Source organism: Jaculus jaculus, chromosome 18 (genome assembly GCF_020740685.1).
Source record: "Jaculus jaculus isolate mJacJac1 chromosome 18, mJacJac1.mat.Y.cur, whole genome shotgun sequence".
Lineage (NCBI taxonomy): Eukaryota > Metazoa > Chordata > Mammalia > Rodentia > Dipodidae > Jaculus > Jaculus jaculus.
In genome coordinates, this window is record NC_059119.1 from 12,794,201 (window position 1) to 12,820,728 (window position 26,528).

The window sequence follows — 26,528 nt, forward strand, 5'->3', positions numbered from 1 at the left end:
CTCGGAGGTTGGAAGCAACAAGCTGTCCCTGTGTCCACTGAGCCCAGATCCTGCCCCCAGCACATTGCCCATGTCCCTGCCGAGCTTTGCTGTGTGTGAGTAGAGGTGGTCCCGGGCCACTGTGATGTACCCGGGGCTGGCGACAATGGTGATGATGACAGGTGCAACATACCCTCCCCCCCCTTGGAGGCTGCAGAGGTAGGGGTTCTAGGGGTTCAAACAAGACGCTTCTGACCCTCTTCTCCCTGTTTATGTTCTCAGGAGCCATGAGGTGGCCCGCTGCTACCCGCTGTGCCGTGCTGTGGCTTCTGGTGCTGGTGCCTGGAGCCCGGGGTAAGTCTCTCCACTATTTGCTGGTAGGAACCAATGCCCTGGAGGCCAGGCCAGAGGGGGTTTAGGCCAGGCGGCTTGGCTCTGTGCTCTGGGACGTCAGAGACTGCGCCTCGCCATGTGACTGAAGGCACGCTTCCCTCTCCGGGCCTCAGTAACCTCCTGCAGCTCACACATGGCTGAAAATACCAACTGTCCCCAGGGCCAGGGGGCCACACGGGGACGTAGGAGGAGCCTCGGGAAATACTCGGGCTCTGTGATCTGTGACCGTGAACCGTCCTTCTCGCAGGCTTGCAGGGACCAGCCACCGTTCGGTGCAGTCTTGCCAAGTGTTTTCTGAGGACCTCCCTTGCGGCAGCTTCTCCGGGAGGGAGGCGTCACTCGCATACCGAGGGCTTAGGGTCCAGTGCCAAAAGCATGGGCAGTGTTTACTGGAATGCAGGCTGCCGCGTGAAGTGTGGTCGCAGGGGTGTCCCTGTCTCCGGAGAGAACCCTCAGAAGACAAGTCATAGGGCTGCAGCTGGGCGCCACCCGGCCATAAGAGAAAGCCATCGATCTTGGGTTTTGACGACTGTAAAGAGAGGGGACGGGAGGGAAGACGTCCTGGAAGGGGACAGCCTGAGCCCAGGTGCAGCAGCTAGGAGCTGTGCGTCCCGCAGAGACCAGCCCTCTCCCAGCGCCACGGTGGCACCCTCTGGGCAGGCCATGGCGGCCTGGGGACCGCCTCCTCTTTGCCTCTGAGCAGCAGGTGGAGAGGAATAAGGACACAGCTCCTGGCTGCATTGAAGGGAAGCCAGAACTACCGGTATGTAACGCACCATGTTCTCTGGGGCCAAGGTGCCCTGGGGAAGAGCCATGGGCACCATGGGCACCGCGTGCCTAGTGACACAGACAAATGCATTCCTGTGGGAGGGAGGCCAGTCCCTGCTCCATGCCAGGAGCCTCTGGAGAAAGCTGCCGCTAGCGTCCCGCAGCCCAGAAACTCTCCGTGCCTTGTGTCCACACAAAGCGGGCTGCCTGATACAATGGCCCTGATGCCAGGAGTTCAGTCCCATGCAAATAGCTCCTCACTGAAGCCTGGCCCCACAGACTTATATATGAGGGCCAATGGAAGAGCCTTAGACACATCTTATTTATTTATTTATTTGAGAGAGACAGAGAGAGAGATACAGACAGACAAACAGACAGACAGAGTGGGCATGCCAGGGTCTCCAAGCCTCTGCAAACGACCTCCAGTCACATGCACCCCCTTGTGCATCTGGCTTACATGGGTCCTGGAGAATCAAGCCTGGGTCCTTTGGCTTTACCCACAAGTGCCTTAGCTGTTAATCCATCCCTCCTGCCCTTAGACACATTTTCCGAGGAAAGACTGGGGTCTGCATAAGCTGCTGGTTCAAAGTCATCCAACTTGGGGGCCCTGGTTCTGCACAAGGGCTTTTATCAGATGACCAGCCACCCTCTAGCCACCAGCCTGACTTTTAAAAATGTTTTAAATTAAATTAATTTATTAGAGAGAGAGAGAGAATGGGCATTCCAGGGCCTCTACCCCTAGCAAGTGAACTCTAGACGCATGTGCATCTGGCTTATGTGGGCTCTGGGGAGTCAAACCTGGGTCCTTAGGCTTTGCAGGCAAGCACCTTAACTGCTAATCCATCTCTCCATCCTTTTTTTTCATTCTTTTAAAAATTTTTATTTTATTTTATTTATTTGTGCATGTGTGTATGAGACAGAGAGACAGCCTGCCTTTTGAAGGAAACCTTGGCCAAGCCAATTGCAGCCTCATGTTTGCTGGGAGGCGGAAATTAACACACATGCTTCCTCCTCCTCCCCAGAGACTCTGCAGCCTTAGACATTCTTCCCCACTCCTACCAATGCCATTCACGGGTCTGCTAATCAAAGATCTGGGTGTCCAGGTGCAGCAGGTGTGCGGCCTCGCTCAGAGGGCTGCTCTGTCTCCCTTGAGCTCTCCAAAGAGCTCAGGTGCTTAGCGTGCGCACTGGCTCCCTGCCCACAGGATCCCTTGGGTGGGCTTCAAACCTCTCTGGATTTCTTGTTCCTTATCTCTGGTTCGGGAGCCATGCAGGATGGTCCTTCGTTACTTGTCAGAATGAGTCCCATGAATGAATAGGAACATCCAACACTCGCGATAGTGCCCGGAACACGTTAGGTGCTTAATGAGCCCTTGTTTAGCGTTCACTCTTTTGCTGTCAGCACTAATCTTTCTCGGAGTGGAGCATAGAAAAGCATATAGCAAGTTGCCCTGTGCCACCCAGCGGTTCTGTGGCTAAAGCGTGGCACGTCTGCCTACAGGCTGGGCTGCTGCCCATGTCTTATCCTTTTTTTTTCTCAAGGAAGAGTTTTGTTGTAGGCCAGGCTGACCTGGAATTCATTGTGTAGTCGCAGGGTGGCCTTGAGCTCACAGCGATCCTCCTACCTCTGTCTCCTGGGTGCTGGGATTAAAAGCGTGCGCCACCACGCCTGGACTGATCTTTTGAAAGTAACCGGATATTGCTCCTTTAGCACCTTGGTTGGTGTGTGACCTTGGAGGCTGAAGGTCAAGTGGTTTCCTGCTTTCCTTCTTGCTCATCTTTGTCTACTGGTCATCCTGTTTCTAGATTAGAGCACAGTTTCCTTCCCACTCCTGAGCCCCGGCTAAACCCTCCCTCCGTCCCTAGAAATCCAAAGTGGGGGTCTGGTTAAAGGTACTTGCTTTCAAAGCTTACCAAGTCAGGCTCAATTCCTCAGCCATCCACATAAAACTGGATGGGCATTTGTTTGCAGCAGCAAGACACCCTTTGTGTGTGTGTGTGTGTGTGTGTGTGTGTGTGTGAGAGAGAGAGAGAGAGAGAGAGAGAGAGAGAGAGAGAGAGAGAGAGAGGGAGGGAGGGAGGAAGGGAGGGAGGGACGGAGGGAACCAGAGTTTGACATCTTCCTTAATTGCTGCTTGCTACCTTATTTATTTATTTATTTATTGTTTTTTCAAGGTACGGTCTCACTCTAGTCCAGGCTGATTTGGCATTCATTATGTAGTCTCAGGCTAGCCTCTTATTCACAGTGATCCTCCCACCTCTGCCTTCTGAGTGCTGGGATTAAAGTCGTGGGCCACCACACCCAGATTTTGTGAGGCAAGGTCTCTCACTGAACATGGGGCACACCAATTTGGCCAGACCAGGTAGCTAGCAGGTCCCAGGGCTCCTTCTGCCTTTGGCTCTCCAGAACACGATACCCAGTGTGCACCACCACACCCCCTTTGTATGTGGGTTCTGGGGGTCCAAACTCAGGCCCTCATGCTTATGTGAAAAGTGCTTGACCCACTGAGCCATATATTCAGTCTCAAAGTGGTTTTGATATTTTTATTTGAGAGCTACAGACAGAGAGACAGAGAGAGAGAATGGGCGCGCCAGGGCCTCCAGCCACTGCAAATGAACTCCAGACACGTGCGCCCCCTTGTGCATCTGGCTAACGTGGGTCCTGGGGAATCGAGCCTTGAACTGGGGTCCTTAGGCTTCACAGGCAAGCACTTAACCCCTAAGCCATCTCTCCAGCCCTGAAAGTGGTTTTTAAGGGAACAAGTTACCTTTCTGCCCTCTCCCCTGTCCTGCCTACTCCTCCCAGTGTCCAGGGGCCTCACGGCCACAAAACCTCTAAGGCCTCTTCTGAAAACATAAGGCCCTGCTTGGTCTGTGGCAGGCAACGCATGTCTGGTTGGGCAGCTCAAGTGGAATTTCCAGCCCTGAGTTTTGGCAGGTCCTGTAAGAACACCGAAATGAACTAACTACTGCAGTTGAGTGTTTTTGGTTTTTTTTTCCTTGCTAATTCCTCATCCCCATTCCTTCCTGCAGCTGTATTCTCAGGGTGCCCTGGGCCTTCTGCCTCTGCTCAGCAGCCCCCTACTTTTTCGTGTTAGGAGGCCAACCAAGGCTTGCGGCACGGCTCAGCAGCTTTCCCCTGGCTAGTGAGGGAGGCACCTTTAAGGATGCCAGAATTAATATTGGCTACCAGTTATTGAGTGCTTTCTTGGTCCCGAGGGGCCCGTGCTAAGCACTTTATATATGTAATCACAGAGTCCCTAGGTTAGCTATAAAGTAAGTCCCATCATTATTGTTTTACACACAAGTAAACTGAGGCATGGAATGATCATGTGGCTAAAAGGGAGAGGACATGGGGATTTCAAAATGGAAGAAACAGGCTGGCGAGATGGCTTACTGGTTAAGCACTTGCTTGTGAAGCCTAAAGACCCTGGTTCGTGACTCGATTTCCCAGGACCCACGTTAGCCAGATGCACAAGGGGGCGCACACGTCTGGAGTTCGTTTGCAGTGGCTAAAGGCCCTAGCGTGCCCATTCTCTCTTTGTCTGCCTCTATCTCTCTCTGTTTGCTCTCCAATAAATAAATAATTGAACAAATTTTTTTTTTTTTTTAAAAAGGAAGAAACAAAACTTATCTGCCAGCCCTTTCTGAGCTTGCTGGTGTGATGGTCAGGGAGGCGGAGTTCCTGGAAGATGGGTGTTTAAAAGGAGGCATGGAGGATGAATAGGAATTTGACAAGTGTAGACAGAAAGGCCAGCGTGTGAGGAGCTAGAGTGTTTGGTCTGGCTACCTGAGCAGGAAGAGGAGGACACTAAAGATGCCAGGCTCCTGGTTATGCCTGGTGCGTGCCCTGACTCCAGCCCTTCATCCTCTGGGCGTCTGACATGAGCTCAGAAGAAGCCCAGTTGGACAGAAAGGAAGGGTGGAGAACTGGCTCCTCTGGGCCCCTGTAGCTCTCAGCAGGAGCCCCCGCAGCGGAGTTAGCACCACATCCAGCTCGTGGGAGCCAGTTGGCCTCTCTGGTTTTCAGAGACTAGCAAGCAAGTGTCTCCACCTACCTAGCGAAGGCTTCAGGAGGAAATGGGGAGCACAGGAAGCCAGCCTCGGGGGACATTTGAAGGGAGGCTGTGTGGCCAAATGCCTCAGTCCATGTGGATGTCACCTGGTCCCTTCCCTAGGCTGTCAGAATGGGCCACGGTTAATGGGACAAGCGCAAAGGCCGGAGCGCCTGTGCAGCCCCTGGCACTCACGAGCTGTGTGCGCCGGCGCACGTAAAGCAGGTTGCTTTGGGCCCATGGGCTTCATTCTGCACAGGGAAATGGGGTGTGACAGCACCTGCCTCGCTGTCATCGGATTGAGATGGTACAAGTGGCTGGCACGGAGAAGCGGTTCCCGAGGCGGCAGCTGTGATTGCCGTGATCATCGTTATTTATGCCGCGGACAGGCTGGCCATTCTTTCTCATAACAAAGGTGCGCTGGGAGCTTTCTAAACACCGGGCTGTGCCCTGCTCTGGGCACCGGGGGCACCGCAGTCCCTCAAGCCCTTGACCTTTCTGCTCACACGCATCCCACCACTGCTAGCCTTGCTGCCCATGGAAACACTGCACGCGGCGGCCCACGGGGGCGAGCTTGGGTCGTGCCGCGGCCGCGGCCGCGTTGGAAAGGTTAAGGGGGAGGGGAGAGGTGGCTCAGCCGGTAAGAGCGCTTCCCACGCAAGCACGAGCCCCCCCCCCCCCGACACTGCCTGAGTTCCATTCCCCCAGCGTGCAGGCGGACAGCTGGGCCTGGCCGCGCATAATCTGTAACCCCAGCTCTGTGAAAGAGGTAGACCTGAGAAACTTTGAGGCTCACAAAAGCAGAAAGCTCGGGAGTCAGTGAGAAAAGACATGGATAATGTGGATGGATGGGGACAGCCGGGGCTCTTCTCTGGCCTTCACACACATGCGCACGGAGCACACATATCTGTGCACACACACGTGCATTCAACGACTCATCACACACACTCCACGCCACACATTCTACACACGTACAAAGGTAAGACGAAACAGACAGTTATATTTTACTTTAGCCGAGATATCCCAACTGTGGCTGGAGGCCTGGCTCCCCAGCTACGTGATGGTGACCCCTGGGGTCCTGGAAGGTCACTGCAGCCTCCACTCTGTGTCACCTCCTAGGGGACGCTCAACTGACACTCTTGTCCTCTGACTTGCAGGCCAGGTGAACCGGCTGCCTTTCTTCATCAACCACTTCTTTGATACCTACCTGCTGATCAGTGAGGACACTCCTGTGGGTAAGTTGTCGCATGGGCCGGCCAGGGTGCCGGTGGCCGGGGGTGGCATCTCATCTGTAAGTGAGGGGGACCTTGGAGTAGGAGACCGTAGCCTACCTGTATTGTAATCACTTCTGAGGTGTTCAGACACCTCCTCCTCAGATGCCTCCAGGATGGTCCCCCATTCCAGCAGAGGGGAGCTCTAAACAGCAATGAGTTTATCACAGTGTGCCCAACGTGCTTGATTTCCTCTTCCGGGACTAGTTTTGTCCTATAGAAGGGCTCATGTCTCTTCTGTTCCAAGTTCTTCGTATATCTGAAGATGGCAATTGGTGACACGTTTGTTTTTGGACTCTTTGGCTCCCCGTATTGAGTTTGCTGGGTTTTGGCATTGGAAACATGTGACTGCGGTGCCCCTCCCCCACTGGGCTCCAGCTGTCTCCTTACATAGAGCTGTTGTGTCTGGCCTCCTGGCTTAGCTCTGACACCTGTAGCTGTAGACATCTGCACTCTTGACCCCAAGGCCCTAGCTCAATTCTGGGCATGCAGGCAGTCTCAGAAAACGAGGTCGGATTGTGAGTCCAGCCGCAGCTGTGCCAGTGGTCAAGGGCTGTGTCAATGGTCAAGGGCCGTGCCAATGGTCAGGGGTCATGCCAGCGGGGCCCGTGAGCAGGAGGCAAAAGGCAGCGCTTGAAATGTGTGCCCCTACACCCACACAGACTCTTCCTTTGTCCTCCCGTTCAGGTCATTGTCACTTAAGGGATGACACCTATCACCTGGGGCTTTTCGTCCTCCAGGTCGCCTGCTCTGTGGGTTCAAGGGTGGTATGAAAGAACTTTATCTTCTGGAACAATCTTGAAGTTAAAAAAATGAGGGGGGCTGGCTTGGAGAGAGAAGAGGAATTGGGTTATTTAACCAAGTGGTTGTGTCCAGTATCTTTTTCATGTAAAACCGAGTGTGTGCATAAATAAGCCTCTCCCGAGGCCTCTGCTGATGCTGGAGCCTTAGGGGAGTTGACTTGCACCCCCCCCGATTTGCGGGGCCCCTGAGCACCCCTTTAATGATTTTCATTCCGCCTCTTTGGGGAGGGCTTCCGCGACCCAGGAGGGCTTGGCTTTTGGGGAGCATGGGAGCCTCCAAGGACAGTAGCTACTCTTTTAAGGACCGAGAAGCATTGCGAGGGTGTGCTTGGTGGGGGCCGGGGCTGGGGTTGGAGGGTCTAGAAGTTTTGGGTGCCATCTGGAATGGAGGTATCTGTCTTTGTGAAACTTTTATCTAAAAGGTTAGCTCACCCTCCTGGGGGGCTCATGGGCCCGCAAGTCCTTTGGGGACCCAGCAGAGCTGAGCTGTCTGTAGGCCGAGGTAGTCTTTGTACCACACTGTTATTTCAGTGGGTCTATCCGCGTGGCTCCTCCTCCCATACCTCCTCCAGCATGGGGTTGGGGCTGGGAAATGAGGGGCTATGGCCCGGAGCACCCCGAGGGGTTCTGTTTCTGTTCATCTCATTCCTCAAGACATCCCATATGCGTGGACATGCCATGCCACGCCTGCATGCTACAGCTACAGATAGTGTCCAACCGACACCCTGAAGAAATCGGGGGCGGACACAGCATCTAGCGAAATGCCTTTGGGTGACGACAGGAGGTGGGGTCCTCTCCCCAGAGTCAAGGGGGCTCAGCACGGGCGGAGAGAGCCTTTCCCTTTGCCCCGGTGCACTGTTGTCATTTGGCTGGTGTTTTCAGATGCCCATGTTCCTCTCATCCTGCGGGGGGGAGTCCTCTCTGGTGGAGGGCATGTACTGGGAGTCGGGGACACCAGAGACAGAGGTGTGGATGGTCACTAGCTGACACGGGTGCTGGCTAGGAAAGGCAGCCTCCCAAATGAGCAGAGCTGGCTGTGTCCCATCGGGGATCCCACACTCATGGGGGGTGCTTGAAGGCCTGCAGCGTGTGGGGAAGGTAGTGGGTGGACTGGACGTAGCTCAGCCAGTGCTAATGGTGACAAGTCCTGAGCTGGTGGCCCAGCAGGAGCCCTTCAGCAGGCTCGGCTCCCGTCACCTCTGGTTCCAGCTCTTGCCTGTCTGCTGCAAATGCCAGTATCGATTGGTCTCAAGGAGCTGCTCCGAGCGCTGGAGCCCCTGTGAAGGCAGCACTTGGCAGTCACAGCAAGGCCAACTTTGTGGACCTGTGGGATTGATCCTGGGCCTCAGCAGGGGGCCGAAGGATGGAGGGGAGCCTCGATGAGCTGAAAGACTGCTCCGCCCTTCTCTCTAGGCCACCTACCTGGTGGTCTTTTTCTTTCCTTTTACATAGAGTTGGGGAAACACAACTCTGGAATGACAGTCAGGAGCCCGGGTTCTGTTCATTGCCGTGTGACTTTGAGGACAATGCTACTCTCCTCTGGGTCTCTACTCCGTTGTCTGGCCATTGGGAGGACAGCGGACACAGAGGCCCCTAGGCTAGGGCGGTGGCAGCCTGGCTGGCTCTGGGCATGTTCAGGCCCTCAGTTGAGACAGCCGGGCATCCTTGATTGGGTACTGGCACCAACATGGCCCTGGCCGCTCGGAGGATGGGCATGCGCCCCTGTGGATACGGCAGGCTCCGTGGCTACAGGCTTTTGGCCGGCAGGGGCGAGGGGAAGAACTGGGTTGAAACAATTTGTCCAGAACTTTGGCCCTTGTCTGCCGGGTGGAAGAGAGTGGTGTAAGGGCTTGACTTCGAGAGTTGACTCCTGTAAGCCTCTGTGCATCTGTGCTTTGGTCTGTAAATAAACTGGTGACGGCAGTCCCCCTCACTGGTCCAGTGGGGAATTTACATGCAGTCCCACCGACTCATACCTCCAGGCCTGGAATGTCACCATTAGTGAGGGAGAAGCCATGTGTGGCCCAGACAAGCAAGCTGGTTCTGGTGTAGGGAATGCAGAGTGCCTAATTCAGGCTGAGTGTCAGGTTGCCATGGGCACCGGGGTCAGACAGGCTCCCAGCACCTGGGCTAGGCTATGCAGTTTCAGCTCAGACCCCCAGTGATGGAGCTCATGGTCTTACAGGGAGCTTGCTCTGTGGTGTGAGAGCGTGCCATGAATAAAATGTCCTTCCTAGGGGGCTGGAGAGACGGCTTAGCGGTTAAGGCGCTTGCCTGCAAAGACTAAGGACCCATGTTCTTCTCTCCCGGTCCCACGTAAGCCAGATGCACAGTGATGCAAGTGTGCAAGGTTGCGCATGTGCACAGGGACACACAATCTGGAGTCCAGTTGCAGTGGCTAGAAGCCCTGCTGTGCCAATTCCCATTTTCTCTCTCTCTCTCTGTGTCTCTTTCACATAAAAAAGGCCAGTTTATTGGACTTGCCTCAAACAAACAAACCAAAAAAAGAACAAGTCCTTCCTAGGCTGGGAAGATGGCTCAGTTGGCAAAGTGCTTGTTGTTCAAGTGTAAGGACCTGCACTCTGATCCCTAGAGCCCATGGAAACGCGGTGCGGTAGTGTGCACCTGGAATCACAGCACTCGGGAGTCAGACAGACGCATCCCCAGGGCGAGCTGGCTAGCTAGATCAGGCGAGCTCTGGATTTGATGAGAGATCCTGTCTCAATAAACAAGGCGGGGAGCAATTGAGGAAGATACCCAATGCCGACCTCTGGCTCCGCATTCACATGCATAAATGCACCCATGCACATACGTGTATATATATAAGAATGAATGTGTGTATGCATGCATGCATACACACACACACACACACACACACACACACACACACATATAAAAAGTTTACAACTTGATTTTTTCAAAAAAAGTCCACAAACTGCAAGCACCTGTTAATAAAGGCCTTAAATAAAATATATATATATATATTATTTGAGAGAGAGAGAGGCAGATAGAATGGACACACCAGGGCCTCTAGCCGCTGCAAACTCCAGGTGCATGCACCACCTTGTGCATCTGGCTTAAGTAGGTCCTGGGGAATCAAACCTGGGTCCTTAGGCATCGCTGGCAAGAGCATTAACCACTAAGCCAGGAGTGGTGTCACATGCCTTTAATCCCAGCATTTGGGAGGCAGAAGTAGGAGGATTGCCGTGAGTTTCAATTCTAGGTTAGCCTAGGCTAGAGTGAGACTCTACCTTGAAGAACCAAAATAAAATAAAATAAAATAAAAACAATAAATAATAATAATAAATAAAAATAATAAATAAATAAAAATATAAATATATAAAAATATATTTTTTAAATCCCCCATAGCCTTCCTAATATTAATAGGAAACCTGCCTCCCTGGAGCTCCGCCTGCCTGTTGGTCTCATTCTGTCTCCTGGGACCTTCAGAATAACCACAATCCTAGAATATCCGTGATCTAGTATCCGGTATATATTATCGGAACAACTGCATTTATTGAATGCTCAGGCAGTAGCCAAATGTTTCTCTGTATTAATTCATTTTTTAAATTCCCTTTAAGGATCGGAGGCAGAGTTTGATGACAGGGTCTATCAGAGTGTGGTTTCTGGCAACACACTCTTCAGTTAGGGAATGACCTGCACTTGCCCCGTGTTTTATGCTCTGGCCTCAATTCTCAGTGACATGTGACCAGGGGGACAAAATGGGAGGACAGAGTGCGGTCATCTGAAGTCGCTGGCGAGGCTGTGTGCTCTGTTGCTATCTGCTGCCCATCTCAGCTCCAATTTCCTCAGTGGGATGTCCTTTGTGAAAACCATCTCCTAGCCGGAGAAGACAGGTGCTAAATGAAGTCATTAAGGAGCTGTGTCTCCTGGCCTGTCCAAGCTGCCCTGTTTCCCATGACAGGCTCCCTTGCCGCTGGGGTCTTCCTTTAGACTTGAGCATTCGTCTCAAGCAGCGGGACCTGGGCTGGCGGAAGGAGGTGAGGAGAGATTTGTGAGTCCATTTAAAAAATTTTTTTAAAATCTATTTATTGGGGGGGGGGTGGAGAGAGGGAGAGAGCCAGATAGAGAATGGGCATCCCAGGCCTTCAGCCACTGCGAACGAACTCCAGATGCTTGTGCTACCTTGTGCATCTGGCCTATGTGGGTCCTGGGGACTCGAACCTGGGTTCTTTGGCTTTTCAGGCAAGCACCTTAACCACTAAGCCATCTCTCATTCTTTTTATAATTTTTTAAAAAGTTTTTATGGGAAAGAGAGAGAGAGAATTGGCATGCCAGGGCCTCCAGCTGTTGCAATTGAACTCCAGATGTGTGTGCTGGCTTGCGGACATGTACAACCTTGTGCTTGCCTCACCTTTGTGCATCTGGTTTACATGGGACCTGGAGAATCAAACGTGAGTCCATAGGCTTCGCAGGCAAACACCTTAACTGCTAAGCCATCTGTCCAGCCTGTGACTTCATTCTTGGTCCAGCTGGTGGACATCATTCATACCTTGGCCTGGCAGAGGTAGCATGAAAGACGGGCTGTAGAGGTGCCATCTCCAGCTTGCCTGCCAAGTACCCTGTAGACACCTTCATGCTGTTGGTACCACAGTTCTGTAACAGCATCACCTCAGAGACTGAGGCAGGAAGATCATGAACGGAAGGCAAGCCAAAGCTACATCAGTGATACCTTGCTTTAAAAAAGCAAACAAACAAGGAGTCGGGGAGATGGCTCGGTGGGTAAATTGCTTGTCCTGTCATGCACAAGGACCCCAGTACCCACCTAAAAGCCAGGTATGGTGACATGTGTCTGGAATCCTAGCACTAGGGAGGCAGAGACAGGAGTATCCCCGGGGCTTGCTGAGTAGCCAGTCCAGCTGAATCAGTGAACCCTAGGTTCAGCGAGAGACCCTGTCTCAAAAAAGTAAGGTGGAGCCGGCCATGGTGGCACACTCCTTTTATCCCAGCACTCAGGAGTCAGAGGTAGGAGAATCATCATGAGTTTGAAGCCAGCCTGAGACTGCATAGTGAATTCCAGGTCAGCCTACACTAGAGCAAGACCCTACCTCAAAAAAACCAAGCTAAATAAATAAGGTAGAGAGCAACCAAGGACATCACCCAACTTTACCTTGTAGCCTCCACATACTTGCATATGTGTGTATGTGTGCATGTGCACGCACACACACATACACACTCATACAAATTTGAATATACATACGTTTGCACGTGTGATATGCACAAACATACACACACCAAAACAAGCAAAGCAAGGGCTAGAGAGATGGCTTAGTGGTTAATGCTCTTGCCGGCAAAGCCTAAGGACCCAGGTTTGATTCCCCAGGACTTACTTAAGCCAGATGCACAAGGTGGTGCACGCATCTGGAGTTTGCAGTGGCTAGAGGCCCTGGTGTGCCCATTCTATCTGCCTCTCTCTCTCTCTCTCTCTCTCTCTCTCTCTCTCAAATAAATAAAATATATATTTTTTTAATAGGACAAGATCACCAACACCTCCATGTTGCTAAATCCATGTTCAATTCCAGGTCCTTGCCACCTTCCAGCTATTGATCTCCCCACCTGACAGCTCGCTTGCTTTCTTTGTTTCTCTCTCTCTCTTTCTTTCATATATTTTTTGTTTTGAGGTAGGGTCTCGCTCTAGCCCAGGCTGATCTATAATTCATTTTGTAGTCTCAAGCTGGCCTTGAAATCACAGCAATCCTCCTACCTCTGCCTCCCGAGGGCTGGGATTAAAGGTGTACGCCACCACGCCCGGCTCCCAATCATATTCCTCCTCAACCCAGGTTCCATTGTGTGTGTATGTGGACACCAGGGGACAGTCACAGGCGTTGCTCTTCAGGAGCCATGAATCTTTCTACAAACAGGGTCTCCCACTAGCCTGGAGCTCCTCAAATAGGCTTGACTGGTTGCTTAATGAGTCCCAGGGACCCAACTGTATCCACCTTCCAAGTACTGAAATTACAAGCATATGCCACCATGCCTTGCTGTGATTCTGGGGATCAAACTCTGGGTGAGAACTTTACTGATGGAGCTATCTCTACAGCCCTCAGGTTCCATCCCCTCCCCACCCCTGGAGAAGGGTGTTGCTCTAGCTCAGGCTGGCTTTGAATTCACAGTGATCTTCCTGCCTCTGCCTCCCGAGGGCTGGAGGTAAAGGTGTGTATCACCATGCCCGGCTTTTCTCATAGCCCACTTTCTGCTGGTCCTCCCATAGCTGTCCCACAGCTCCATGTTGGAGGGCCTGGGACTCTATTCTCATGTCCCTTCTCCATGTCCCCTCATCCAGTCTTGGGAATTAGACCTGATCTTCTGATAACTGAAGAGACACCACGAGCCGGGGCCACTCCTCAGAGGAGCCTTCCGACTCCCGTAGCCACCTCTCTGCTCCATGAATCTGCCTGGGTGTCTTAACAGGCCGCCTTCCATCTCAGCCAGTGTGCAGCAGAACCCCGCTTCCCCTGGGGAGCTCACCCCGCCACTGCCTCGGATCCCCCCACCCCCACTGCCCGGCTCAGTGTCATCTCTGCCCCTTCCCTTTCTCCCTCATCTCGCGTCCCGTCCTGGTTCCACCTTCAGAACGGTGCCAGCACCTCCTCACGTCTGGCCCCCTCCACTCTGACCACCGTGCCCCCCGCCCCCCCTTTTGTGAGATCTTCAGCCCGTCTACACTGTCTTCTCTTCTCCCAGCAGCAGAGGGTCCTGCTCACCAGGTCTGTGTGAGTGCGCTCCTCTTCTCTGCCCCATGGTTCCGCGACATGGAAACTGGCCCTGTCCCGCACAGACCTCGCCTCGGTCCCCTCCGTGCCCCCTCCTCCCCAGCCACACTGGTCCCCTTGATGTGCAGTAAGCATGAAGGACCTGTTCCCACCTCCGTGCACGGCAGTGCTGTCCCCATGCCTGGAGCTCATGGCCCTACAGTACGTAGGCCAAGCTAGTTGAAATGCCGTCACCTTTGGGTGGCCTTCCTGGGTCACTCCGGGCAGGCTGGAAGGCTTCTTCCTGGCTTTCTTTTTATTATTATTATTAATTTTGTGTGTGTGTGTACACACCAGGGTTTCTTGCCACTATAATGCCTCTTCTGGCATTGGAGCGATAGCCCAGTGGTTAAGGTGCTTGCCTGCAAAGCCTAACAACCTGGGTTTGATTCCCCAGTACCTATGTAAAGCCAGGTGTACAAAATGGTACATGTATTTGGAGTTTGTTTGTAGGAGGCCGTAGTATGCCCATTCTCTCTCTCACTCTCTGCTTATAAATAAATAAGTAAAATATTTAATTCCTGCCTTGCTGTATGTGGGTGACTAGGGAATTGAACCCAGCTGGCAGGATTTGCAAGCAAGCTTCTTTACCTGCCACCCCCCCCCACTCTCTTGCTTCCTGACCCTACAGTGAGTGGCCACCCTCTTTAAGTGCCAGTCATGACTGTTGGTCATTTCTCTCTCGTCTTGGACTGTGAGTGCTTCTAGGCAGACAGAATTACTTCCAGGTCCCTTTTGTGCCTTGCTTCTGCCTGGAGCCTGGGTGTTTTAGGGAATCCTGGAATCTGTGGGCATGGTGGGGAATCTTCCAAGGCAGTAGCTGTGGGCTGGCTCCCTCTTGGGTCCTCAGGCCAGAGCTTCCTTGCCAGGGGACAAGAAGGGGACAGTGGCTTGGAGAGTGGGTCCAGAATAGTTTTCCCCAGATGGCAAAGACGTGTGCGTGCCTGTGCGTGTGCACGGCAAGGCCCACACCATGCGGGGGTCACATTTTTATAGACCCAGCTGCTGCTGAATATTTGCTGGGTGCCCTCGGGGCATGAGGTGCTGGCTGGCCTGGGGGAGGGCCTTGGAGCAGAGGTAGGAAGCCAGCTTGGAGCCCCGTCAACTCCCAACTCCCAATGTCTTTTTTGTTTTTTATTAGTTGTGTATACAGTCATGGTGGTACCATCGTTAGCCTGTCCTCCCCCCTCCGCAGGGACCCTCCTCGCTGGGGAATATAGTTCATGCATTGTGGAGTTAGTCATCAGGTATGGGGAAGAAGCGATGTCTCTGTGCATAATGACCCAACGTGTGGCTCTAACAATCTTTCCGCCCCCTCTTCTGCAAATTTCCCTGAGCCATGATGGGTTTGTTTTAGGTCTGCTTCAGTGATGAGGTCTTGGGAGCCTCTGTGTCTCTGGGTCTCTGGTTTGGGAGGAGGTGAGTGTTCTCTGTGTCTACCTCCTTCACCCCTGTGCTGGTACCAGGTTCACCAAGGAAGCAGCACTCTTGCTCATTTCCCCAGTTACTCTTGGTTTCAGCTGGGGCCCTTTTGAGGCGTGATGGGCTGGTTCTCTCCTTAGGATCTGCGTCCATCTGAAAAAGAGAAGTAAATTCTCCAACGGAGAGTGGAGTTGGCGCCAGATCAGTGAGATAACCATTGTTATTTTAGACAGACTTTAATAGGTAATAGCCCACGATTGGTGGGAGCTTGATGGTGGAGAGCGGGCTCGTCTTCCTGATATGGTTCTGGATGGGCTTTAAAGGGTATGGAACCATCTATGTTGGGCACCCCTCTCAGCCCTCAAGTCTTAAAGCCCTGGGAAGACGATGCCTCCATCCCCTAAACAACCCCCAACCCCAGAGGACACCTGCTCACCAGCCATGTCCACCTGCTTGGCACCCGATGTCATGTGTTCTGCTCTCAGCCCCATGTCCCTCCCTACCCTACCTGGTGACTTACTTTCTGCTCACCTTTCCAGATCACCTGTCCCGGCAGCCCCCCCCCCCCCCCACCGCACCTCCCATCTCCCCTTCCCACCATCATCAGCTTTGTCATTGGCTCTCTGAAAGCCCCTGGCACTGTCTGTCCCCGTAGCTTGTGTGTAACTCCCCGCAGGACTATTAATTTTTACATATTAATTTTATTAATATCGACATTACAATTAATGATCGTTTTAGTGTTTAGGTATGCTGGGAGATCACCGAGTGGTGATATTAGCCGTGGTTTATTGACTACCGGCTTCCCTCAGGGGCCCCCGTTGAGCACTTTAGATGTGTCCCCACCTCCCCCTCCCCTGTGGGACTCACGGTGACCCTCGTAGATGGCAGGTTATCTCCACGTCTCAGCTGCACAGCCTGAGGCCCGCTTCCTGGTGCCACGCACAGGGCCCAGCTCAGAGTGGCCTCCGAGATACCCGCGGGTAGATGAATGGATGGATGGGTGAACGCTGAATGGCCGGTCCCCTTGGCTCCCTGTCTCCCCATTTGTCACTGAGGTAGCTTCCCGTGGAGCCAACTTCCCCAGACAGAACTCCAAGATCCCACAAAGTGTCTTGAGCCACCATTAAGGTGATAATGCCCATGCTAATCGCCTACACGAGTAAATTAGTCTTGTCAGGAGCCATTAAGGAAGGAGCTCGGGCTTCATTAGGACGGGAACGGGCCCAGGCAGCGCCTGGCACTGCTTGCCACTCAGCGCTGATTAATTTCTCTGCAAACTCCATCAATGCCCAGCTGTTTTGTCTGGACCCGGGGAGAGCAATTTTCAGGTGGGCTGACCCTGCAGCAGCCATCTCGCACACCTGAGCACCGCTCCTGACAACGCCCGCTGAGCTGTGCGAGCGGAGGAAGGGCGGGTGGGGATGGAGGGATGTGGGCATGTGGGCATGCGGCTATAAAGCTGGGTCATAGGGCCGTGGAGAAGAGGTTGTGCAATGAGAGATGAGTCCGGGAGGGGTCTGGGCCTCCAGTGATCCGAGAGGAGAGGAGCTCTCTCTCCTTCCTGGGCCTCCTCCCCACAGCTTTATTTATTTATTTAAATCTTATTTATTTATTTGAGAGAGAGAGAATGGGCATGACAGAGCCACCAGCCACTGCAAATGAACTCCAGATGCATGCGCCCCCTTGTGCATCTGGCTTTCATGGGCCTTGGAGAGTTGAACCAGGATCCTTTGGCTTTGCAGGCAAACACCTTAAATGCTAAGCCATCTCTGCAGCCAGCGCATCTTTATTTTTTAATAAAGAAGTGTTTTTTATTTCTATTTATTTGCAAGCAGAGAGAGATAGAGAGAAGAGAGACAGACAAAGAGAATGGGCACACAAGGTCCTCCAGCCTCTGCAAATGAACTCTAGACATATGCGCCACCTTGTGCATCTGGCTTTACGTGGGCGCTGAGGAATCAAATCCGAGTCATCAGGCTTTAGAGGCAAGTGCCTTAACCACTAAGCCATCTCTCCAGACCTTCCCCATGGCTTGTTAAAGACGTGAACCATCTCTGAGGAAAAGATCGAGAACCAAAAAGAAAGCGTTATTACTATTACTGTTTTATTATTAATTATTGTTTTACATCAGACAGTTCCTTAGGACTGACTCAGGCATGAGAGGGTTATGGTCCCCAGGGACGCCCTCGGTGAGGGCCGCTGGTAAAGCTGCAGGAGCCCAGGGGAGAACGGGATGGAAGTGAGGAGTTGGCAGGCTCCTGCTGTTGGAGGGACAAGCGCTGTCTGTGTGATTCTGGCTTGGCCGCTCGTCATCTGCACCCAGGTGGGTGGCCCTGTGGTGATACCAGTGTAGAAACCAGAGTGGGCCAGATGATGGGAGAAGTAACCTCCGTTGCTGTCGCGAAGGTTGGAGGTCAACTTTGTTGGGGTGTAACAGCATGGACTCCCCTCATTCACCCAGAGGGATCCCCAGAGGGCCTGGGAGCAAGCCACCCCCTCCCATAACTCCCATGGACCAGTAGGAGAGGAGGAAGGCGTGACGGGAGCAGCTGGGCCCCTGAGGGACAACGTCATAACTACACAGCCCCACTTTCCAGATGGAGAACGTGAGGCCCCAGCTACCTGTATGTGAATCCCAGCTCCACGCCCTGCCGTGCCTCAGTTTACCAGTTTGCACAAAGGAGGTGACGATACTACATTTGCCTTGAGTATTCCTTGAGCCACATGTAAAACCCTTAGGACCGTGATCATCGCATAGCAAGTGCTAGAAAGGACGAGTGGCAGCTGAAAAGCTCTCGCTTTCAGACTCCGGCGAGGGCGCGTGCAAAAGGAAGCGCTAACGCGTGAGCCGAGCTCTCCACACCGCGGAAAGGCTGCGCGGCTCCCAGAATTGACAGCAGCCAAAGGACCTGCCTGGACATGGGCCAGACAATCTGGCCAGGTGGGCACTGCTGTCACCGCAAATGAATGCTACCACTCATGGCCCAGGCAGCTCTGTCCAGTTGGCTGAGCCCATGATGTGTGTCCATAGTGGCGGGGGTGGGGGAGGGGAACAGAACACAGCATCTCCCAAGAGAATATCTCCAAAATTACAGCAGGGACTAAAAAGACAAAAGGGCTGCTTTTCTTGTTTGTTTTCTCAGGCGCGCGGGGGGGGGGGAGGGGGGGTCTTATGCTGGGGCTCAGGCTGGCCTGGAATTTACTATGCAACCTAAACTGGTCTTGAATTCATGGAAATCCTCCTAACCCAACCTCCCAAGTTCTGTGATTATAGGCGTGAGCCACCACCCCTGGCTTTAGGAGCCATTTTATCCCATTGGGATATAGTGTAGTGCCAGGGTTACCCCCAAATCATGTAACATAACATCTGTGGACCCTCCCTACTGTGGGTATAACTTTATGTGTGTGTGTGTGTGTGTGTATGTATGTATGTATGCGTGCGTGCACATACATATGTGTGCATATTCATGTGGAGGCCAGAGGATAGGAGTCATTTCTCAGGAATTCTGTCCACCTTTTAAAAATATATATCTTATTATTTATTTATTTGAGAGAGAGAAAGAGGCAGAGAGAGACAGAGAAAGAGACAGAATATGGGTACACCAGGGCCATCAGCCACTGCAAATGAACTCCAGATGCGTGCACCCCCTTGTGCCTCTGGCTAATGTGGGTCCTGGAGAATTGCACCAGGGTCCTTTGGCTCTGCAGGCAAACGCCTTAACTGCTAAGCCATCTCTCCAGCCCTGTCCACCTTTTTTTTTTTTCTTAAGACAGGGTCTTTCAATGTCTTGGAGCTCACCGATTAGACTAAGCTGGTTGGCCAGAGAGCTCCAGGGACCCTCCCGTGTCCACCTTCACAGCCCTACGATTATAGGTACGCAGCGCCAGGCCTGACCGTCTCCCGTGAGTGCTGGGGCCTCGTGCTTGCCAGGCAAGCATTTAAGACAGAACTACCTTCACAGCCTAACCGTGAATTTTTCCAATGTTTTATTTCGGAATAATTTCAGGCATCACAGAAGTTGCTCAAATAGTTCAAAGAATCTCCCTCCCCTTACCCTTGTTTCTCATAATATTAATACCTTGTACCAGGTTAATACACGCGTAGAACCCAGGGAGGTAACATGGATACAATACTGTTAACAACAGAGTTTATTCACATTTCACCAGCTTTCCCCCAAAAGAGCATTTCCTCTTTTCCTGCAGCTGAGACAATTTGTCTTAAATTTCTGCTTTTCCTGTGGTGCTGTTTGGGCAAATGGAATCTTACCCAGGAGTCTCATCTGTCTGTATCCGTAGACACACACACACACACACACACACACACACACACACACACACACACACGCACACGCCTGTATTCATTCAACAAACACTTACATGTGTTGTGTTGGGTTGCTTCTCCAGGCAGTAAGGTTGAGATAAACTGTCACACGTCCCTGTCCTCACGGGGGAGAGGTGGTTGAGCTGATAAGGGGAGCAGACCGGAGCAGAGGGGTACAACACCTAACATACCACCTAGGAGAATGTGCTCAAGAAGGGAGTGGACTTGGAATCCAGGGGTGTCAGAGGTGGGTGCCAGCCTGTGTGTACCCTCTGCCTCTGTTACTTCCCACCTGGGAGGCCACAGTGAACCCCTACACTGAGCTTCCTGTAGGGCAATATATATATATTTTTCTGATCCAACAGTTCCACTCCACAGGTATAGAGTCAGGTAGAGAGGGTGGACCTTGCCTTAGGTGCTAGCGAGTTACTGGCGTGTCCAGGCCGCTCCTGCCGTTCCCCTGAGGTGGGGCAGGAGGAAGGCCTGGTCACTGCGCTATCTATCAGTCATGTGATCTCAGGCCTAGGGGTGATGGGAGGCACAATCTCCTGGACCACACAGATCCAGTCTCAAACTTGCAGTTTGGTGAGAGAGAGAGAGAGAGACAGAAAGAGAGAAAGAGAGAGCTCCAAAAATCAATTGCTGCCCTTGGCCTGGAGGCTAAGTGCTTGAGGAGGGGCAGACTCGTTCACCCAGGGGCTCTGCGGGCTGGCAGTATGGTGAGGGAGGAAGCGGTCCATATGTGTATAGGTGACCGGATCCTGGAACCCAGGCGCCTGGGGCCCAGGGGTCTTAGTGGCCCCGTGGAGAGACGTCCTTCCTTCTTCTTGGAGGTAGCGGCAGCTGGCAGAACCTGCTTCTCCTGTGGCTTTGCCTCCTCTCCAGGCTAAGACAGACCCTCCACAGGGGGTGTGAGACAGATTCATGTCCTCACAGGGTCCTGAGGCTGAAGCCACTCCCAATAGACTCCAACCTGGACACATCTGGAATCTGCAGTTCCCTCCCCCACCCCCACAGCTGTGCACTGCCCCTTAGCTGGCAGGGGGTGGGGGCGGGGTAGGGACAGGTGTTTGAGATGCAGCCATAATGGTGCTAATGATAACGATGATAGGCCACCTGTCCTGTGGGCATGCCCAGAACGGCGTACACTGAACACCTGTGCCAGCCTGCATTGTTGAGGTTGTGCAAGGGACAACACATCACAGATGCCTAGAGAGGTGGCAGCCATGTCTTGTTGCCCATGGCTGTGACTAGAAACCCGTCCTTCACTTGGCTCCACATAGCAAGCCAAGAAAGTCAGTCCTAGAATTTTTATTTATTTATTTTAAATATTTTATTTATTGGGCATGGTGACGCACGGCTTTAATCTCAGCACTCGGGAGGCAGAGGTAGGAGGATTGCCGTGAGTTCGAGGCCACCCTGAGACTACAGAGTGAATTCCAGGTCAGCCTGGGCTAGAGTGAGACCCTACCTCGAAAAAAAAAAATTATTTATTTATTGGAGAAGAAAGAGGCAGTTAGAGAGAGAGAGAGAGAGAGAGAGAGAGAGAGAGAGAGAATGGGGGGTATGCCACTGCAAACGAGCTCCAGACGCGTGCACTATCTTGTGCATCTGGATCATGGGGGTCCTGGGGAATCGAACCTGGGTCCTTCGGCTTTGCAGGATCATGAAGCCACTGCTCCAGCTGTAACATTTATATTGGAATGAAGAAGCAGAGGCTCAGAGGAGTTGAAGTTGTATACACCAGGTCACACAGCTTGTGGGGGATGGAAATTGGACTTGAACCCACTGCTATGCCTTTGATCATAGCTCTGGGATTCTGCAGGGGGCTCTGTTGTTAAGGAGCCCTGCAGTTGAGGGCCAAGAGGGACCACTGGTAACTGACCTGCCCACCCCTGGGATCCCTGAGCTTCAGAGTGCCACCAGTGCCCTGAGGAGGGAAGGATTCATCCTGGGCTCAGCGGCAGAGAATGTGTCTCGGGAGAGGTGACTCTAAGAGGCAGTTAGGGGCTAAGCAGCTGAGCCACAGGGGAGTTGTGGTAGAAGGTGACCAAATAGGCTAGGCTGCATCTTGGATGGTGGAATTGAACTATTGGAGTTAAATAAGAGAAAGACGGGGCTAGGAACATGGCTCAGTGGTTAAAGATCTTGCTTGTAAAGCATGCTGGTCCAGGTTCAATTCCCAAGCGCCCATATAAAGCCAAATGCACAAAGTGACACATGTGTCTGGAGTTTGTAGCAGCAAGAGGCCCTGGTGTGTGCATGCACGTATACACACACACACACACACACACACACACAGGAAAAAGGAAGAAGAGCTCTAGTCATTAGTTGTTGCTTGCATCTCGCTGTACGGAGCTGGCTTACACAACCTTGCCTAGCCCCTGCGGGAATGCTGGGAACGCATTCCACGGTGAGCTCCTTTGACAGGCGCAGAGACCAGCCGGCGGCCCGAGCCCCACAGCTAAGGAGCGGCATTGGGATTCGATCCCAGTAGTAGAGCTAATTCCCCTCCTGCTGCCCAGCAAGACCAGCGGGGTCCTCCGCGTGCCTGTCACTCAGGGTACAGGCTCATCGGTCGGGGGGTCCACTCTGGAGAGGCTCTGGTGGACCAGTCAGAGGCTCAGGTGTATTTGGGCTCTGCCCCACGCAAGCTTGGGGACATCCACTTCCTTGGCAAAGCCTGTCAGAGATGCTCTGTGGCGTAGCCATGCGATTGCAGAATGGAAAGTAGGTTTGCCAGCTCGCTTGTTCGTGGCTCCCACTTTGGAGGGAGGGGCTGGCAGAGGAGCCTGGCCCTGCTGTGCCAGCAAGGTGAGCTTGCAAGGGGCTGGGAGCAGTCAGGTTTGCAGGGCACCAGCCGAGGTGTGATTTACAAGAGCTGAAGCCCTCTAGCTGGCTGGGGAAACTCTGACAGGCAGAGCTGGCTTTGAACTTGTTGAACTTGTCATTACTGCCCTCATCCCTCCTGTGCTTTATGAGCCTCAGGGGACACAGGAGCCTGACTGTTTGGCCTGAGGCAAGAGATCAAGGTGCTAAGTCAGCCCTTGACAAAGAACAGGCCTGGAGGTCCCAGAAAGCTGTCCCCGAGGGCCCTGTACCCGGTGCCTTTGGTCTCCTCCCTGATCCACTGGACTCCCCCAGTGCCCGCACTGTGTACTGAGACTCGGAAGGGAAGACTCAGGCCTGGGTTCTAATCCAAACCCTACATCATCTTCGCTGTGTGTGGTGGCTTAGGTCGCTTGTCAACTTGACAGGACCTAGACTCATCGGTGAGGGATTCCCTAGATTAGGTCAACCTCTGGAAGGTTCTGTGAGGGATTTTCTAGATTAGGTTAATCGGGGTTGGGAAGACTTCACTGTGGGTGACACGGTTCCACGGGCTGGGGTCCTGGCCTGTATGAAAGAGAGTGCTGCCTGAGAGCAGCGTCCATCTCTCTCTGCTTCCCCACCATGGCCCAGATGTAACCAGCCGCTTTGAACTCCAGCCACTATGATTTCCACGCCATGGTGGAGTGTCACCTGGAATTGTCAGTCAAAACAGACCCTCGTGCACAAAAGGGGTACATGCATCTGGAGTTTGTGTGCGGCAGCTGAAGGCCCTGGGGTGCCCATCCTCTCTATGATTTTTTTCTGTCCATCTCTTTCTCTCTCTGTGCTTGCAAATAGATAAATAAAAATATTTTCAAGCCGGGCGTGGAGGCGCACGCCGTTAATCCCAGAATTTGGGAGGCAGAGGTAGGAGGATCACCACTAGTTCGAGGCCACCCTGAGGCTACATAGTCATCCTGAGCTAGAGTGAGACCCTACCTAGAAAAAAATTTTTTTTTTTCAAAACAAAAATAAACCTTCCCTCCCTTGAATTAATTTCGAGTCAGATTCTTTGTCCCATCAAGGAGAAGGTAACTGATATACTGTGTGACCACAGCCAAGGTCCTTACCTTCTTGGAGCCCCATTTTCCTCTGGAAACAGGAATCATCTCCCTTGTCCAGCCAAGTTCACGGGGGGCTTAGTCATGAGCTCTGGAAATGAAATTGCCATACAGGTGGTAGATACAGTTTTTGCCGAGCAATTTGTCTTTAAGAGCCTTCGCTTCGGAGCCGCCTTCCCTAGCATCGTCACCAAAGACGGACTGTGTCACAAGCTTCTTAACCTCTTCCTGCCTCAGTTTACTCTGTTAGAAATCAGGCAGTGATCCTGCTGTATTCTTAGATGGAAGCAGTGATTAAATAAACCAAGGAGGGCTGGAGAGATAAAAGGTGAAGTTGCTTGTCTGCAGAGCCTAACCATCCTGGTTCAATTCCCCAGGTCCCACATAAAGCCAGATGCGCAAAGTGACACGTGCATCTGGAGTCTGTTTGCGGTGCCTGGAGGTCCTGGCATGCCCATTCTCTCTGTCTCTCTTCTCTTTTTGCTTGCAAATAAATAAATAATTTTTTAAAAAAATTGAAAATAAACTAAGGAAAGTAAGACATTTTGAAACATTTGGCACATAGACAGCCCCAAGAGTTACCAACTCGCACCATTACTGTTGCGGACATTGCTGGCTAGTTCTTTCCCTGAGAGGGAGAGCAGCTTGGGGGGTGGCGTGGGGTCAAAGCCCCTGGATTCAGCTTCACACATGACTCTTCCAAGGGCTGTCTTCATGTCCAGACTGGAGAGGCCAGAGGTCCCTGGTTCTGCCTCCCTGCCAGACCAGGAATGCCCTGGCATAGATGTCTGCCAACTGCGGCCATCCTTCCAGTACTGGACAGCCCCACCTCTCTTTAGGCAGTGAGAGCCACCCCTGGCTGATGGGCTGCGACCATTGCCATCTGGCTCAGTGTACCCCATAACTCCTCAGCATCCCCTTGTGCCTCTTCATACGACAGCAGCACGGGCCGACAGACAGAGGTCCCGGAGTCTGCTCTGCTAACCCTAGTGGTGCCTAGTCCCCATAGCCCGTCTTCATCACTGGGACAAATGTCACCTGCCTTTTCTAGCACAGCCACTGTCCCGTGTCAACACTGTGCTAACGTCTGTTCATACACCTTGTGTCATCACCAAAGACGGACTGTGTCACTAGCTCCTTAACTGCTTCCTGCCTCAGTTTACTCTGTGGGAAAGTGGGCAGCGATCCCTCTGTATCCTTAGGTGGAAGCAGTGATTAAGTAAACTAAGGAGGGCTGGAGAGATGAGTGAATGGCTAAGGTGTGTGCAGCCCTCGAACACCCCATGAAGGAGGTGTTTCTGAAAGCTTCACGGCAGAAGAAACCGAGAGCGGCTGTCACCTGCCCAGGGCTCACAGTCAGCAAGTGCCAAGCTGGGTTGAGGCTCAGCTTCCTTTCTGTCTGCATGGATGGGTCTTCACCCTCTTAATGGGCACAGAGGATCTTCCAGTCCCCTTGGAAGGGGCATTCACCCTCTTCCCAGTTGTGCCTTAAGTCTTGGACTCCTCTGTCCTTTGTGGATGGAAGGGGTGCGGCCCGTGTCCCCCTGTTCCCCCGTCTTACTTTCCGGGGCTGCTGAGCAGCCGGGCTGTGGGCAGTAGCGTCAGGCTCCTCAGACGACTGACGTAGCCTTCGGAAGGGTGACTCGGGACAAGTGTGCCGTGCCCCTGGAGTGAGGTGATGGGACTGCTGAGTGCTGCCCTCTCCACTGCACTGTGGCTGCTTGAGCTCTCGGAGAGATCCTGCCGTGTGCATAACTCAGGCCTATTGGGCCGGAGGCATCTGCTCCCACAGTCACTGGTGGGTGGACCAAAGGTGGACTGTATCACTGGCCGTGATGGGGTCCAGCCCCAGCTCACCCTGATGGGACCAGAAAACCATTGCCAGTCTCCTGCATTGCTATTCTGCCCCCACACTGATCCTCCAAGCCCCAAATGTGAGGTGGGACATCAGTGCCATTGGGTGTGTCCCTGGTGGCATTTGGACCCAGGGAGACATGTCTTTCTTTGATTTCTGACACTGGTCACTTTAGGTATCCCAATCTTGTTGCTAAGGATGCCATCTCTGCAGGTTGGCATATTCCCTGAGAAATAAGAGGATCCAGCATGCACGGACTCTGTATTCTGTGACACACAGGGACATAGGACAGGAGGAACAAGGACCCTCACCTCAACTCTAGTCACCTGGTGGCTTTCCTCAATCAGATCCCAGTACAGCTGCCAGCCCAGTGCATTCTAGGGGACCATCATAATGCAAATTGGTTACCTTTTTGAGGACAGGGGCCAGGTCCCAGGGCATATGCAGCAGCCGACATGGAACAGGTGCTGTGAGAAGCACTTTTAGAGTCTGTCCCCCTCCAAAAATCCATCCATCCAACGAGAAGACATGCGGGCAGGGGTTGGCCAAGAGACACATGGCGAGGGTACACGTGGCAGGGTTTCCTGGAGGCAGAAGCCTGGAGAAGAGTGCTTGGACCCCTGGAGGGACAATGTGCTGACCATTCCAGCCTCCAGCTGTCTGACAATCTCGATCTTTGCTCTTTTCTGGGCTCTGTCACATGACAGAACAGAGTGTGGAGGTCGCTGAGGCCAGACGCCGCGGAAAGACTCCAGAGACACATCTCCACGTCGCTGGACACACAGTTAGGGAGGAAGGAGCGATTCCTCCAGAGAGAACTAGAGAAAGCAGCACTTGCCAGCGCCGATGGGGAGCTGGCTGTCTTGAATCCCGGTGGGCAGCGGGGGGAAACTGCAGTGTCTCTGGACAGGCTGCCTCAGTTTTCCCATCTTGTAGACTGGGCACAGCAGGCCTCTG

At 52.9% G+C, this 26,528-nt stretch overlaps 1 protein-coding gene across 1 annotated transcript in view; it reads left to right on the forward strand.

The window, feature by feature from the left end:
* The first annotated feature begins 266 nt into the window (after nucleotides 1-266).
* Cdh23 (cadherin related 23) overlaps nucleotides 267-26,528 on the forward strand; it is a 402,602-nt gene continuing 376,340 nt past the window's right edge. Inside the window, exons 1-2 of the mRNA XM_045137514.1 lie at nucleotides 267-333; nucleotides 6,352-6,429. Coding sequence (XP_044993449.1) covers nucleotides 267-333; nucleotides 6,352-6,429 — 145 coding nt within the window. The remainder of the gene's footprint in view (nucleotides 334-6,351; nucleotides 6,430-26,528) is intronic.